The 15,178-nt window shown below is 34.2% G+C and overlaps 1 protein-coding gene across 9 annotated transcripts in view; it reads right to left on the minus strand.

Annotated features, from left to right (window-relative positions):
* LOC128208152 (uncharacterized) overlaps nt 1-15,178 on the minus strand; it is a 60,272-nt gene that overhangs the window by 36,192 nt on the left and 8,902 nt on the right. For all 9 annotated transcript variants that reach the window (XM_052911557.1, XM_052911554.1, XM_052911551.1 and 6 more), the window contains exons 2-4: nt 10,544-10,629; nt 8,266-8,503; nt 7,734-7,862 (exon numbers count right to left, since the gene is read on the minus strand). In XM_052911557.1, coding sequence (XP_052767517.1) covers nt 7,734-7,862; nt 8,266-8,503; nt 10,544-10,629 — 453 coding nt within the window. The remainder of the gene's footprint in view (nt 1-7,733; nt 7,863-8,265; nt 8,504-10,543; nt 10,630-15,178) is intronic.

The raw sequence follows: 15,178 nt of genomic DNA on the forward strand, positions 1-15,178 counted from the left end.
GTAAAACTGCGATCGCTCGAGGTCGCCAGGGACCGAGCCAAAACCTCGAGGGAACCGATGTTTCGAACGACCCGATTTTCAATTTTCCAGTTTGATATAAAATATCTTTCAGTGTGTTTTAAGTTTGAAGACGTCAAACAGACTGTTTACTTAGACATCGATTATGTGTTGCGTTGTGGAAATGGCTAATATGTTCAAATGTTGACATAAACTAAATGTAAAACGCAAAAGAAAAAACAATAAATGAATAAACAGAAATGTTTATTTTAACAAAAAAGCACATTTTTGTAACAAGCAACATTTGAATGACAGTACATATTGTGGCATTAGTCCGATTTAAGTTTCGCAAAATCAAGGATTGTTGATTGGCGCATCTTGTCGGTTTCGCGAAACTGTTCAATCGTAATGTGACGTTACAGCATACAGAGCGTCTAAAGATCACAGTCAGCATCGGCAGTGAATTCAAAAAACCTTCTGACCACATCTAAAGCGTTAACTTCTCGTCATTAACTTCTCATAATTATTATCTCAAATGCCCATATCAACTAATATCAGTGAAAAACGGTTTTTCACACCTAATCCAATTGCCTTTCAACTGTCATTGTAATTTTTACAACTTGCAAATTTTTTAACACCTAGCAATTGTTTGTTTATTTTGGAACACACGTTCGGGAAAAAGTGCGAAATTATGTCCGAAATTATGTGCCATAAGGTTTTGTGCACGATTTTTGTACTTGGGACCGAGGATATTGCTGGACTGCTCGACATAATTAGGTTTCGATGCAGCGTGGGTATATTTTATATGAAAATAGAAGGAAAAAATTTCGGGACCAAGCTCTGACCTCGAGGGAACGCCGGTTCTCGAACAACCGCTTGTTTGAGGGAATGCAGTTTCACTGTAATTCCTGTATGCTAAACTTCCTCTCATCATGTTCTATCATAATGTATAAAATTTAATTAAATTGCATCCGATCATTTTCAAGTTATGCTCCGGACTAGAAAAAAGGAACAAAAAACATTACTCTGTAATAAGCTAAAATGGAGTTATGCTCTTGTACACTGCACTTCCTCTCATTTTATTCTATAATTATATGAAGTTTATTTAAATTCTATTTAGTAGTTTTCAAGTTATGCTCAGAAAAAGAAAAAACAGAGGGCAATAACTATGGAATGCAGAAACAGAGATTTATAGTTCATATACACTGCACTTCCTCATACTGTGCTTTACCATTGTGTGATGTTTTTAGATTCAATCTAGAAGTTTTCAAGTTATGCTTCAGACAAGAAAAGGTACCAAAGGGCAATAACTCTGTTATTAGCTAAAATAGAGTTATGGTTATATACATCCCTTCCTCTAATTGTGCTTTACCATTGTTATTTAGATTCCATTTAGTTCCCACTTCAAACTTCGTTTGTCAGGAGTATAATTAAGTGGACATCCTTGCTAAAAATGGGCTTATGTATGTCACAATTATCATTAAGATGACCTTATTGTCGTCATTAGTTAAATCAACATGAACTTTAAATTGGATATAGTTTGAAGATTAACACAGAGTAGGCAATTTTGTGACTGTTCATGTCTTATGTGTTTAAGAAGGGTAGAACATTATCTCATTTACAATAAATCATTTTGAATTTTGTAGTAGATTAAGTGGCAATAAAACTACTTTAAACTGATATATTACAGAAACAATTCAGATTTTAAAATCTATGAACATTTTCGGTCATATACCATATCACTGGTGATGGGCAATCAGCTGGATATTCATGATTGATTATTGGATATCGGATGGACAGACTAACTAATTCATAAGATTAATCAATAATTATCAGAAAGAATAAAATAATACATTTTGTGTCATTTCGCATCTAGTTAGTACGTACTGGTTATATCACACTTATTGCATGGATTAAGATTAAGATAAAATAAAGAAATGAAATATTTTTGTTGTTTGTAACTGCTCTAAGAAAGTACTGCTTGTGGGGTTCAAACCCAAAACCAATTGGGAGAGAGGCGGACACCTGTAGAACAACACCAGTCTCAAGGTGTAAGGAGATCTCAATATTTTGAAAGAATTTAAAATCAACTGGCTTCAATTTTTTGTCTGAGATTTGTTTTCTTCAAGATGAAACAGGGAGGTGTCAGCTACATGTATTTTGCTCTTTTGCTTCTTTGTTTTATCAAGTTTTAAATCATTTAATTGTAACTTCATTTCCTGGAAATATGCTTTGTCGGATGCCACTGATAAACTACTGCACTATGATTCAATGTAACCCGTGAGCGATTAGGCTATGAAAATCTTGCAATCATAAATAATTTATGTTCATTAATATTTTGTTCTGCAGTGAGGAACCAATGCGGAACATGCACAGACACTCATACTGATGTTTTCTTGTTGGTATTCTGGTGAAAGTTGGTTTTGAACTCAGTCTGCAGGATCATTACAAATTTTAAAAGAGTTGATGAAACTTGCCTACAGAGACAATTGACAGTTCAGGGTTATTGAAGAGTATTTAGTTATAACATGCCATTTCATTGGAAGAAAAGTTGTCTACCCTGCCTCAGGCATATTCATATAAAGAAGATTTTGTCAGTATATTTTCCAACCGTATTTATGAAGTGTGATGGAAGAAAATTTCCTGGCTGCCAACGATTATAACACAATATGGTGACAGTTTATAACATAAAGCATTGGTTTCCTCAGGTAGAATGATTATAACAAGAGCCGTCGTAAGACAGCGCGCTCGACTACGCCGCTTTGACTTAAAATACAATAACGATGTAATAATACCAAGTTTGGTCTCTTTATGTCAAACCTTACTAAAATTATTCGATACATAAGGTGACTTTGATGCTTCCCTCCCACCAGCCTGCCCAAACAATGACACAAGTCATTCAAATAACTTGATTTCCCATTATGAAAATGTGGTTAAGAATATACAAATATGCCTTTCAAAGAAAATAAAAAAAAATAAAAAAAATAAACAGAGTTATGTTTCTTGTTAAAAGATGGTCGTAAATAATTTTGAATTTTATTAAGTGCATTCAATGAACGGTATAGAAGTTTTTTTATTAAAATCCCAACTTGCCCTTAACTTTTACTCGCCTAAAACTTTAACCTAAGTAAATCAGGGGCAAAACTTGTATTAAGGATATGGAGTTACCGGTATGTAACCTCATTGGGTGATGGTCCTGAACAATTGTGTGAAGTATTAAGTCAATTGAATGAAGGGTATAAAAGTAATTAAACAATATCCCAACCTGCCCTAAAACTTTAACCTAAGTTCCATAGTCAATCAGGGGCCATAATTTGTATAAAAGATAATATGGAGTTATCTAACTTCATTATGTGATGGCTCTGAACATCTGTGTGAAGTATTAAGTCAATTGAATGAATGGTATTGGAGTTTTAAGTGAAAATCCCAACTTGCCCTAAAACTTTAACCTGCCCTAAAACTTTAACCTAAGTCAATCAGGGGCCATAACTTGTATTGAGGATAATATGGAGTTATGTAACCTCATTGTGTGATGGTCCTGAACAACTGTGTGAAGTATTAAGTCAATTGAACAAAGGATATAGAAGTTATTAATAAATATTCCAACTTGCCCTAAAACTTTAACCTAAGTTCCATAGTCAATCAGGGGCCATAATCTGTGTTAAGAATAATATGGAGTTATCTAACCTCATCATGTGATGGCCCTGAACATCTGCGTGAAGTATTAAGTCAATTGAATGTAGGGTATTGGACTTACAAGTGAAAATCCCAACTTGCCCTAAAACTTTAACCGGACGCCGACGCTGGGGCGAGTAGTATAGCCCTCCTATTCTTCGAATAGTCGAGCTAAAAAAGGAATGGACTTTCCAACTGTTCAGCATAATGTCATACAGCACAGAAATAAATGTTGTTGCATGAGGCAACCATAAAAAAAAGTTAGTGTAGTAGCTTTTGATGTGTCATTATAAATATATAGAATTTAAAATACGCACACTCTTCAATACACACACTATAAATAATGACATTTTACCTATTTAGTGCTGTAAATAATAAAATTAGTATTTATGACATTAATTTTTATTTGATTATATTAAATATTATGTCTAATATACTATATAAATTATCACATTCATCATAATTCAATTTAGACTCTGAAATGAGGGTACTTAGGAATTTAAATCAAATCTTTTATTTACAAAATGCATAGCGAGTGCCAACATTAAATCCCACCAAAAAACAGTTTGTTTAATTAAAAATATTAATTTCAGAAAACTTATTTATTAAATTCTATCTCTCATGTATAATGTCTAAGAAAAAATTAACAAATTAGTGTTATATGCCAAATTTAGCTATCATTCCAAAAAATGTGTCATGCAGAAAGTGAACAAATTGGACTTTAATAATGTCATACATAGATTATAGATACATTGTACCATAGAGTTAAACAATTTTCTTGAACCAGGTTACCAGGTAGGCAAATCCAATGGAAAATATGGTAACAACAATGTGTACCGGTACTTGAATCCCATAATACTGTGAATTTTTACCCTTTATTCAAGTTGTACGTTTTATTGTACATGTAGTTCATTCTAAACCAAGAAAACAGTGGACTTATAAGTTAGACTCATCCATCATGTCTCTCAGTCAAAAAAGTGCATTAAGTAAGCCAGATTTATTGCTTTGCAATGCATGCCCATATTTTCTCTGGCTTTTGAATGGCTATTTGACTTGAGTTATGGCCAACGTTAAGGTTTTTGCACTATCAAGATGCGGACAATGACACAAAGGGGATGACAATAACTTTGAACAAGAGCTGTCACAGAGACAGCGTGCTCGACTATTCCGCCGCTTTTCGGTGTATGGATTGAAAAGTTTTGGCGAAACATGCATGGATCACTGTTAGATTAGATTTCAATGCAATACATGATGTGCTGAGATATTTACATAAATTGAATTTAAAAGTATTTGAGGTGGTACGCAAACATTAATGAAAATTCTAAGTCAGAAAGGGGCATAATTTGTCAAAATGCTCAATACAGTGACCTCCTCCTGTGTACAGGATGGGGGCATGATGGTGAACAAGTGTGCAAAGTTTCAAAGCCAGATGTCAATGGACATTGAAAATATTTGAGGTGGTACGCAAACTTTAACATAAATTCTAAGTAAAAAAAAGGGGCCTAATTTTGTCAAAATGCTTGATAGAGTTACCTACTCCTGAGTACAGGCTGGGGGCATGATGGTGAACAAGTGTGCATAGTTTCAAAGCCATATGTCAATGGACTTTTAATATATTTGAGGTGGTACAAAAACTTTAACATAAGTGATTACGCCGACGCCGACACTCGGGTGACTAGGATAGCTCTCTTTATTCTTCGAATAGTCGAAAAGGACAAGCTAAAATGTTGCACATGTTTTCTTAAACCAATAAAAAACCTTCATGAGTAAGTGAAATTCCTCTGCACTCCCCATACAAGAGCTGTCACAAAAAATGTGCGTTCAAATATTCTGTTGCTTTTTAGATTATGGATTTCAGTTTTGGTAAAATATGTATGTTTCACTTTAAAATTAGATTACATGCAAAACATTAATCAGAATTTGCATAATAAAGTGATATAATTTGCATTATATGCAAAGTTGAGTTATCTAACTTGATTAATTAAGTAAGTTATATAGTTTGGAACACATCAGACAAGTTTCAATGCAATACATGGTTTATTTGAGGAAAAAATTATTTAAATGGTGTTACCTTAACCAGAGTTTTTTTTAAATGCAAAGTTATTTTACTTGATTAATTAATGAGGTTGGATGGTTGAGTATCATTACATAAGGTCTCAATGCAATACATCCCATAGTTACTCAGATATTAAATTCTAAGTCAACTAATATTGGGACATTTGGTTAGTTGATTTATTATATTAAAGCTGCACTCTCACAGATTGAACATTTTGACATTTTTTTTTATTTTTTGTCTTGGAACGAGCCAATTTTTGCGAAACTCCATGAAAACCAGTTAAATAAGACTGCTGACAAAAAATAAGATGGCAGATTTTTGTATTTAAGTTAAAAAATTGATGTTTTATGCATTTTTCTTAAACTGTAAAGTAACAGTTTAGGCCATGAAATATTAATTTTCGAACAGAAATATGAAAATCTACGATCAGATTTTTTGTCAGCAATCCTATATCATTGGTTTGCAGATATTTATGCAAAACTTTGCTCTTTCCAAGACAAAAAATAAAAAAGTTGTAAAAATGGTAAATCTGTGAGAGTGCAGCTTTAAAGTTTACATCATGGGGAAAAATGATTTTATAATTTAGCTCTAGGGTCTCAAAAGACAGCGTACTGGTATGTCTAATAGGACATTAGGTAAAAAAAAACAATATCTAAAGAAATTTATATTAAATGAAACCATCCTAACTGAAGTTAACCCAATTTTTCCTTCGATTCCTAGTATTCTCATCTATTTTTCATTAACAAAACTGGTATTTTTCTTGGAATTATTTCGAATTATGCCAAAATGTTCTGCAGTTTAAGAGCCAAAAAAGGCTATATAAGTGAAGTGCTGAGCCAATATCAAATTGCAGCTTTTCTGTATTTGTCTTATCTTTGCCTTAAGGCTTTCCTCCATAAACAAAATAACTAGATTACCCAAAATTATGGCACAGTCTTGACTTTTATCTTAAGGCTTCATTTAATTGTCATGAAATCACACGTGTATCATTGTCAGGACAGAAATAGCTTTTGCCCTATTAAAGTTTCAGCAAATCGTGCTCAGCTTATATAATACTGCTGATAAAAACAGTCATATAGCAAACTCTTTCTACAATCTCCAAGCTAAATTATGAATTAACATTGTCAATGCTATGAAATATGTTGCTACTCATAATCTTTAAAGGGACCAGATGGTCCAAAAATCGACAAATACAGTATTTCCTCAAAACAAGCTCAGATTGTCAATACGTGCTACTGAATGGCCGAAAATACTTAATTTTCATGATTTAAAAAATAAACGCAAAAATCATGTCACCCAACACATGCTCTCAGCTGAATTTCCACTTTTCAAAATTAGTGTGGAATGATTTCCCTGTTTAAAAAAGCGTGGAATGATTTCACTGTTTAAAAATAGCGTGGAAAGGGATTTGCTGAACACTTTAACCTGTCAATAAGTCAGTTTAAGCAAACTCTTTGTCGTTTTTCAGCAGAATAAATCTTCTTCAAAAGTTTCTATCAATCATTTTTATCACTGATAAAAATCACTGCTTCGTTGCACCGTCGATCATTTTTTGAAGCCATGAAGTGTGTATATTTAGCATGTGAAAGTCAGGTTCTGAGTGTCAATAAATATACCATCACCATTTTTAAACTTACTTGGACTAACAGAGAAGAAAATCTAATTTATTTTTTTGAAATTGTATCATCTGGTGTCTATTCCCTTAAAGGCAGACAGAAAACTATACAGTTAAAATCATTACATGTTCATGAAAACAGCAGCATCTGGTGATGAACTATGACAGTGTCACAGCTTTCACTTGATGTACTGTAGTCACTGAGTGTAAAATACAATAAGGCACCAAAGAATAAGTAACATAATGTTACAACTTGAGGACATTTCATGCATAATAATATTTTTTGAACTTATCCCTTTATATATCTTATATGTAACAATTTAACTATAAATTTTTATACTTATAGAATAAGTACTTCTTCAATAATGATACGGCATCAATACTACTTACGTGTCATTAAAAGAAATAGTTGCTTTGGTGATGTGAGGGAATGGCACCTCCATGGACATATGTAGGACAGCCTGCAAGGTGCCCTTGACTTGTAACTCTTCCACGGCCACATCGAAATGAAGTCCAACCCTGGAATGTATATCAGTGTGTTACTACATTTTTCCCCTTACGATTATTTAAAAACATGAAGTTTGCAGGAACTATTTTTAGTTAAAACCAGTAAATTATTTACAATTGACTTTTTAGAAAAGACCTTTGATGAAATACTGCATTATTTATGAGAGCTGCCTGCCTGTTTAATGTTTTTGCTTACAATTTTTGACTTGATGAGAAATTGGGTCCGATTTCTCAAACTACTAAAGTCTATTATAATATGAATAAGCTCACTGTTTTTGTTCTTCTATAATTTGCAAACTATTTCTTTTATTTGTATTAGTGTCCATTTTTGCTAACTTGACTCTAAGTTTTGAGGATTTGAGCTATAACCTTCACTCAGTCAGCAAAACGGAAGCATTATACGACAAACCCCTACCTTTCACCGCCTGCTCTGGCCCGAAACACCATTCGAAACTCATCACATCTGGATGACATGTCCGCCTCAAGTACAATCTGGAATGTGGACATCTTGTGCAACCCTGCTGGTGGCTGGGCAATGTTTGACCAACACGCTGGTTTAAACCCCGGTACGCCATCTGAACACTCAAACGCCTTGATGCTTCGGAAACTGGGAGTTATGTCACCGAATGTAAACCCTATCACTTCCAAATGGCCTATTAACAAACAAGATGTCAATATTGGTGGCTTTGAAATAGATACATCACTTACATGTACAATGAAATTATACACCAGAGCTAAATCACAAGTGTATAATTTCAATCACAAAGGTTGTGGGCGATGTAAATGTTTTGTACCATGTACCATGGACATGTAGTCAAGGAAAACAATTTTTAACTACCTTGCAGTACAAGTGAACAGCGTTGTAATTTATCACACATTAGTTATTGAACAGTTAAGCTCGTTAACTAGCAGGCAGTATAACTGAACAGTGTTGTAATTTATCACACATTAGTTATTGAATGGTTAAGCTCGGCCTACTTGCTGCAGTTCAGATATGGTACTTAAGGCATAAACCAAAACAAACGAAACACTCTTAACATGGTACAATATCATATGATACCTTTAAAAAACGCATTGAGAAATGGTTGGTATGTCAATGCAGGTTAAGCACATATATAGATTAAACAATGATTTTCTGAGTCTGGTTTTCACTAGGTTTTGCCAAAAAGCTATGCAAAACTAAGATATATACTAGAGATTGCTTTTTTGAAAAAGCGCATGTCTCCCCCATTGTGTGGTCGTAGGTGAGAAATAATCAATGATGGACATGTTGTGTTTAGTAAATCAGCGGAAACTGTTATTTTACCTCAAGGTCACCTTCACCTTTGACCTACTGACCTGAAAATCAATACAGGTCATCTACTAGTCATGATCAACTGGCATACCAGGTATTAAGTTCCTGGGTGGAAGCATTCTTTAGTTATTGAGCGGAAACCATTTTTTACCTCACAGTATTGTGACCTTCATCTTTGACCTTCTGATCCCAAAATCAATAGGGGCCATCAACTAGTCATGACTAACTGGCATACCAAGTATGAAGTTCCTGGGTGTAAACGTTCTTGAGTTATTGAGCAGAAACCGGTTCTTCACCTCAAGGTCAGTGACCTTGACCTTTGACCAACTGATCGCAAAATCAACTAGACATCATGACCAACCTCACTTCAAAGTTTGGTGAACCTAGATCAAAGCATTCTCCTGATATTGCACGGAAATATTTTTTTACATTAGAGGTCACAGCGACGTTGACCTTTGACCTTGTGACCCCCCAAAATATAGGAGTTTTCTAAACCTCATGATCAACCTCCCTACCAAGTTTGGTGAACCTAGGTCAAACCATTCTCAAGATATTGAGCGGAAATGTTTTTTACATTGGGGTCGCCGCGACCTTGACCTTTGACCTAGTGACCCCAAAAACAATAGGGATCTTCTACACCTCATGACCAACCTCCCTACCAAGTTTGGTGAACCTAGGTCAAACCGTTCTCAAGATTTTGAGCAGAAATGTTTTTTACATTGGGGGTCGCCGCGACCTTGACCTTTGACCTAGTGACCCCAAAAACAATAGGGATCCTCTACACCTCACGACCAACCTCCCTACCAAGTTTGGTGAACCTAGGTCAAACCGTTCTCAAGATTTTGAGCAGAAATGTTTTTTATATTGGGGGTCGCCGCGACCTTGACCTTTGACCTAGTGACCCCAAAAACAATAGGGATCCTCTACACCTCACGACCAACCTCCCTACCAAGTTTGGTGATCCTAGGTCATGCGGTTTTCCAGTTATCGATCGGAAACAAAGTGTGAGAAATGTTTTTTACATTGGGGGTCGCCGCGACCTTGACCTTTGACCTAGTGACCCCAAAAACAATAGGGATCCTCTACACCTCACGACCAACCTCCCTACCAAGTTTGGTGAACCTAGGTCAAACCGTTCTCAAGATTTTGAGCAGAAATGTTTTTTTATATTGGGGGTCGCCGCGACCTTGACCTTTGACCTAGTGACCCCAAAAACAATAGGGATCCTCTACACCTCACGACCAACCTCCCTACCAAGTTTGGTGATCCTAGGTCATGCGGTTTTCCAGTTATCGATCGGAAACGAAGTGTGACGTACCGACGGACTGACGGACTACCGGACTGACGGACAGGGCAAAAACAATATGTCTCCCCCAGAGAGGGGGAGACATAATTATACCTATAAAAGATGGCTTGACTGTAACTAAGCGCTCGTTTATTCTCCGTTTCACAAGGTCTTCTATACTAACAGAGCTGAAGACCCACCTGCAAAAACAAACAATGACTAAGAATTATCAAAGCATTTTTGATGTAACATCTACTATTTGTTGCTATGATATTTTTTTCGTAATAATGACAGTGAAAGCCAAAGTTGTCCATCAAAATGTTGATAAAATATAAAAAGCTATATATTTTTTTAGTTGTTTTTTTAGTGTTGCATTGTTGGGAAATGTTGGGTTCAACCTACTCTGTGTACAAAAGGCTAAGAACTTTTTGGCCATAAGTCCAGTGAGGTTACATATTAAGTACACGCCTTGGTCACGATATAATGACAAAAATTGTTTCACAAAGGGTAAAAAATAAAAGTATTCAAATAGCCAAATTACATACATTCCATAACAGTAGGGTCATGGTGTTATAATAATTCAAATAAAATCATTAGGTTAGAGCTCCAGTTTTTTTCAGGGAGGTTAATGTATCAAGGAATACTAAAAAAATAATTTTGTGATGTACATGTATATTAAAATGCTTTTGATAATGTGACAGAACTCTTTTATAATGCCAGGCTTGTTGCATAGGTGCCAAATTAACAGTTATGGGCAAAAGAATTGACTTTATTCCTTCTTAGTAGAAATAAATGAGATTTAACCATAAATGTCATGATATTATTTTGAATTTGACTGCTTGTAAATGATCTACCATTTTTAGAAGCCCAAGGAAGCAAATAAAACTGATTTTTTCTAACACCAGAATCAAAAACAAACAAGGCCATACCAATTTTTCAGCATTATCTTGATGCATAAATTTTTTAGATCACTTTCTGTATCCGGTCCGAAGTGTCTACGGATGGGACAAAAGGCACACTATATATTTACATATGAACTTTAAGTTCAGTTACAAACCTAGTATCAACATCTCTTGTTGCAAAAATGCTAACAGAACACAAAATGAAGTACAAGATATTTAATATTTCTAAATTTCAGTAAGACAACCTTATACAATGTAATTGTAATTTGATAATCGGACCTTTTAAGTTCAGTTTTTAGTTGCAACTTTCAAAGGTGAAAATTCATTGAAATATAATGGTGTCAATCAGTATATGTTTTAAATTCCTCATTGAACATCAAATGTAAGATTTTCACTAGTTCAGTTGTTAGAAATAGACACAATGTAAATGTACCATGTGTTGTAAGTGTCTACGGATGGGACATAAAACTATTTAATGTAATACCAAGCTGCAGGCATAAGATATTCCCTGATGGTATCCACAATACTTATACTGTATCCAGTGACTAACTACTTCAATGTTTCAAGGAAAATTCAACTTAGAAACATGTTTAATTAACAATAACCAGAGCATTTTCTATAGTACCCACGGGTCCGGCTATCAGACCCATTCCTACAGCAAAATATATGATTTTTTTTTTCCAATCTTCAGAAAAAAATCCAAATCAAAAGTAAAACAGTGTTTTTAGCTGTACTGGTTCATTCAGCATCCTAAAATTATGTGATGTAAAGTTTTGGGGATAACTGTATTCAGAAATCATTGATTTGCATCACATTCAGAGATCATTTGAAATGAAAAATTAGTATCTGTCATGATTCATTGCAATAGATATTTACACCCGAGAATTAAGATTTCAGCTGTTTTAGGGCTTTTGAAAGGGAAAATAAACTTGCCGTATATTTAATAATTTCCTCATTTGCAGTAGACTGAATAGCTTGTAATTTTAACTGTAAATTTTCCCAATTTAGGCATAATTGTGACGCAAATTTTCCCAAAATGTCTAGGATCCTTTTTCCAAAAATGGGCAGAAAAAGCCCTGATAACTGATATATATACTCCAAAACTGAGAAACTGTTCTGAATTATATGAAAAAAATGACATTTTGTCAATGAACTTTTCTTAACTACTTAAGAACTCCAGAAAATATATAATTCATATGCCTCGGCCAAGGTCATTGTCATTACTTGAGATTGGATGTTCTCTCCATCGAGAAACTTTACATCTTTTTTATTCGGTACTTTTCCGGACACATCTACTGACAAATAACAGTTCCTGCAGGCAGCCTATCTTTCCTTGTCTTTCTTGGTGTTAGTTTCTACTTCTTTTCATTGGTGTTGACTTAATTTTCCCTGTTGATCGCCTAACTTGTAGGAAGGAAGCAATCCCACTACCAAAGTTAGTATGGTATTTGTTTATATTCCTATCAAGCTCACATTCTGTCTTCTTTTCTTGTGAAGTCCCCCCATGACTCAATTTCACATCCTGTATTCTTCTTTTAATGTTATTCATATTGACTGTTTCGCTCAGCTTTAAATTTCTTCTAGCACTCTTTGGTAAAATAACACCCTTTTCTTCCAAATTTTTTCTCATTGTTGGTGACATACACTATTAGTTTTTCTTACACTCTTGTTTTACGCTTTGGTGTTGTAGGCATACTATCTTTTACTTTTGATATTGCTCTATATTCTGTACTTCTTGCTTCTTGAATTAAATGGAGGCTCACACATCTCATTACTTATATTTCAGCTGAATTTGTAGCTGTTCTGGATCTGTTAATATCATCGTTGTCTATTGTACCATCTGTTTTTGTTTGATCAATGTTTGTAGTATCTTGGTCTGTTGAAAGACTAATTTGCCCACTGTATTTTTTTCCCCATCGTCCAATTCTGTACTTTAAGCATCTCTAAGCACATTCTTTTTCAGGCTTTCATTTTCTTTCATTTCCCTATTCTTATTGTTACACGGTGTCTGTCTAAGAGTCTGGTTTTCTCTATTAGTTTTGTTTGTGATATTGTCTGCACCTTCTTTCTTTTTGGCAAGCTGTTTCATTTTCATTTCTCTACATATTTATTATTGTTTTTTGGTTTCTTTTGGATCACTTTCTCTTCCCCTTTGTCAATTTGCCTATCATGTGTTTTTCCTTTCAGCATCTTTCCTCTTCATTTCATCATATTTTTCATTTCTTTCATTTTTCAGTTTTCCCCTGTATCTTCTCATTCTAAGGGCTTTTGCACTCACATTATTGTCAATTTCAGGTATATTTGAATGGTTTTTATTTCTCTGCTTGTCCATTTTTGTATTAATGTTAATTCTAGTCACACCTGAATTTATAAATGGACATTTCGTACATAGCGTGATAAACTGATTTAAATGTCCCATCCGTAGACATTTACCAGCGTTACTGTACTTCATTTTCTTAACCATAAACAAATTTCTAATAGGCCTCTTTATTTCTGGCTAAAACAGCATAATCCATCCTGTATTTTGGCTACTTATTTTAATTCCCAAACATACACACTATAGAAAAAAAATAAGTTAAGGCATGAATTACAATGTTTTTAGCAACATATAGAAGTGGAAAAATGAAAATACAAAGGTAATGAGTTGTTTTTGATCATCCATTGCCTAGTTTTGAATATGTGCTACATTTCTGTCAAAGGAAAGTGGTTCTTTAATTTCGCTTAATATATGCAAATTCTGAGCATTTTATGTGTGTCTACGGATGGGACATGGTGTCTACGGATGGGGCATTGACATGTTGAGCTTCATATTTACGAATTACAATCAGATATTGATGCAACAAATAACATATTTGGTCACTGAATGTAAATGCAAAATCTGCCTGGTTGGTTATATGCTAAGCATATTCCTTGCTGGGAAAAACATGCGTCTACGGATGGGACAAAATTTTCTGTATTTTTGGGTGCATACTTAGGCGTATAATAAATTTGGTAATGTAGGTATTATGTATAAATTTCTTATTGCTATTGATAAATGAGTTGTAGTTCTTCCAATTGAGGGTCATATTTTCACAAAATACCATATTGCTAAGAAATTTTGGCCATTTTGTATCCCTGAATTGAAAAAGCCAGATTTTGGTTATGAAATGGTGGGTTCAGTTATTTTAGTAGTACTCCGTCAGTTTTTATGCAATTTAAATGAAATAACCAGCTACAGAAAGAAGACTAAATTGCTTACTCAATGCTCAAGATATCTGATACAATTATTTTCGAGTATTTTTTATTTTTTATGTTAAAAAAGGGGTAATTTTGAAATGAAACATTGTAACGACAGTTTTTAGCCACATTTTGGCTATTTGGAGTCTGAAATTAGAAAACATGTCAAATCAAGCGATTGAAGTCTGTATAAGTTGAGTCGACAGATATATTCTACATATCATGAGACATAAAAAAGACAATTTTAACATAACATGTTAAGAAAATTACAACGTAACAACAGCAAAAAGGAAATTGTCATTATATCGTGACCAAGGCATAAGGGTTACAACATTATGTTTGTCATATTTCCCATCAATCCATCAAAATTATCAAGTACTCGAGAGACTGTATTTTCATTGTAAGGCCTGGGAGAACAAAAGTGTTAAACATTCATCCACATTGTTTGGGGAGGGGTGTGGAAATGTATTATTGAGTTGCATGATCAAATTTTGGCACTGTTTCCTATATATTGTATCACTTTTTTAAGCTGAATAATTGCAAAATAAAAAAAAGTAGAGCAGGAGGTTTTGAACAGGGGCAGCAGGTGACGAGAATCTAAAACTAAGTTTTCTATGGCCTTGGAAGAGAA

Source organism: Mya arenaria, chromosome 11 (assembly GCF_026914265.1).
Source record: "Mya arenaria isolate MELC-2E11 chromosome 11, ASM2691426v1".
Classification (NCBI taxonomy): domain Eukaryota; kingdom Metazoa; phylum Mollusca; class Bivalvia; order Myida; family Myidae; genus Mya; species Mya arenaria.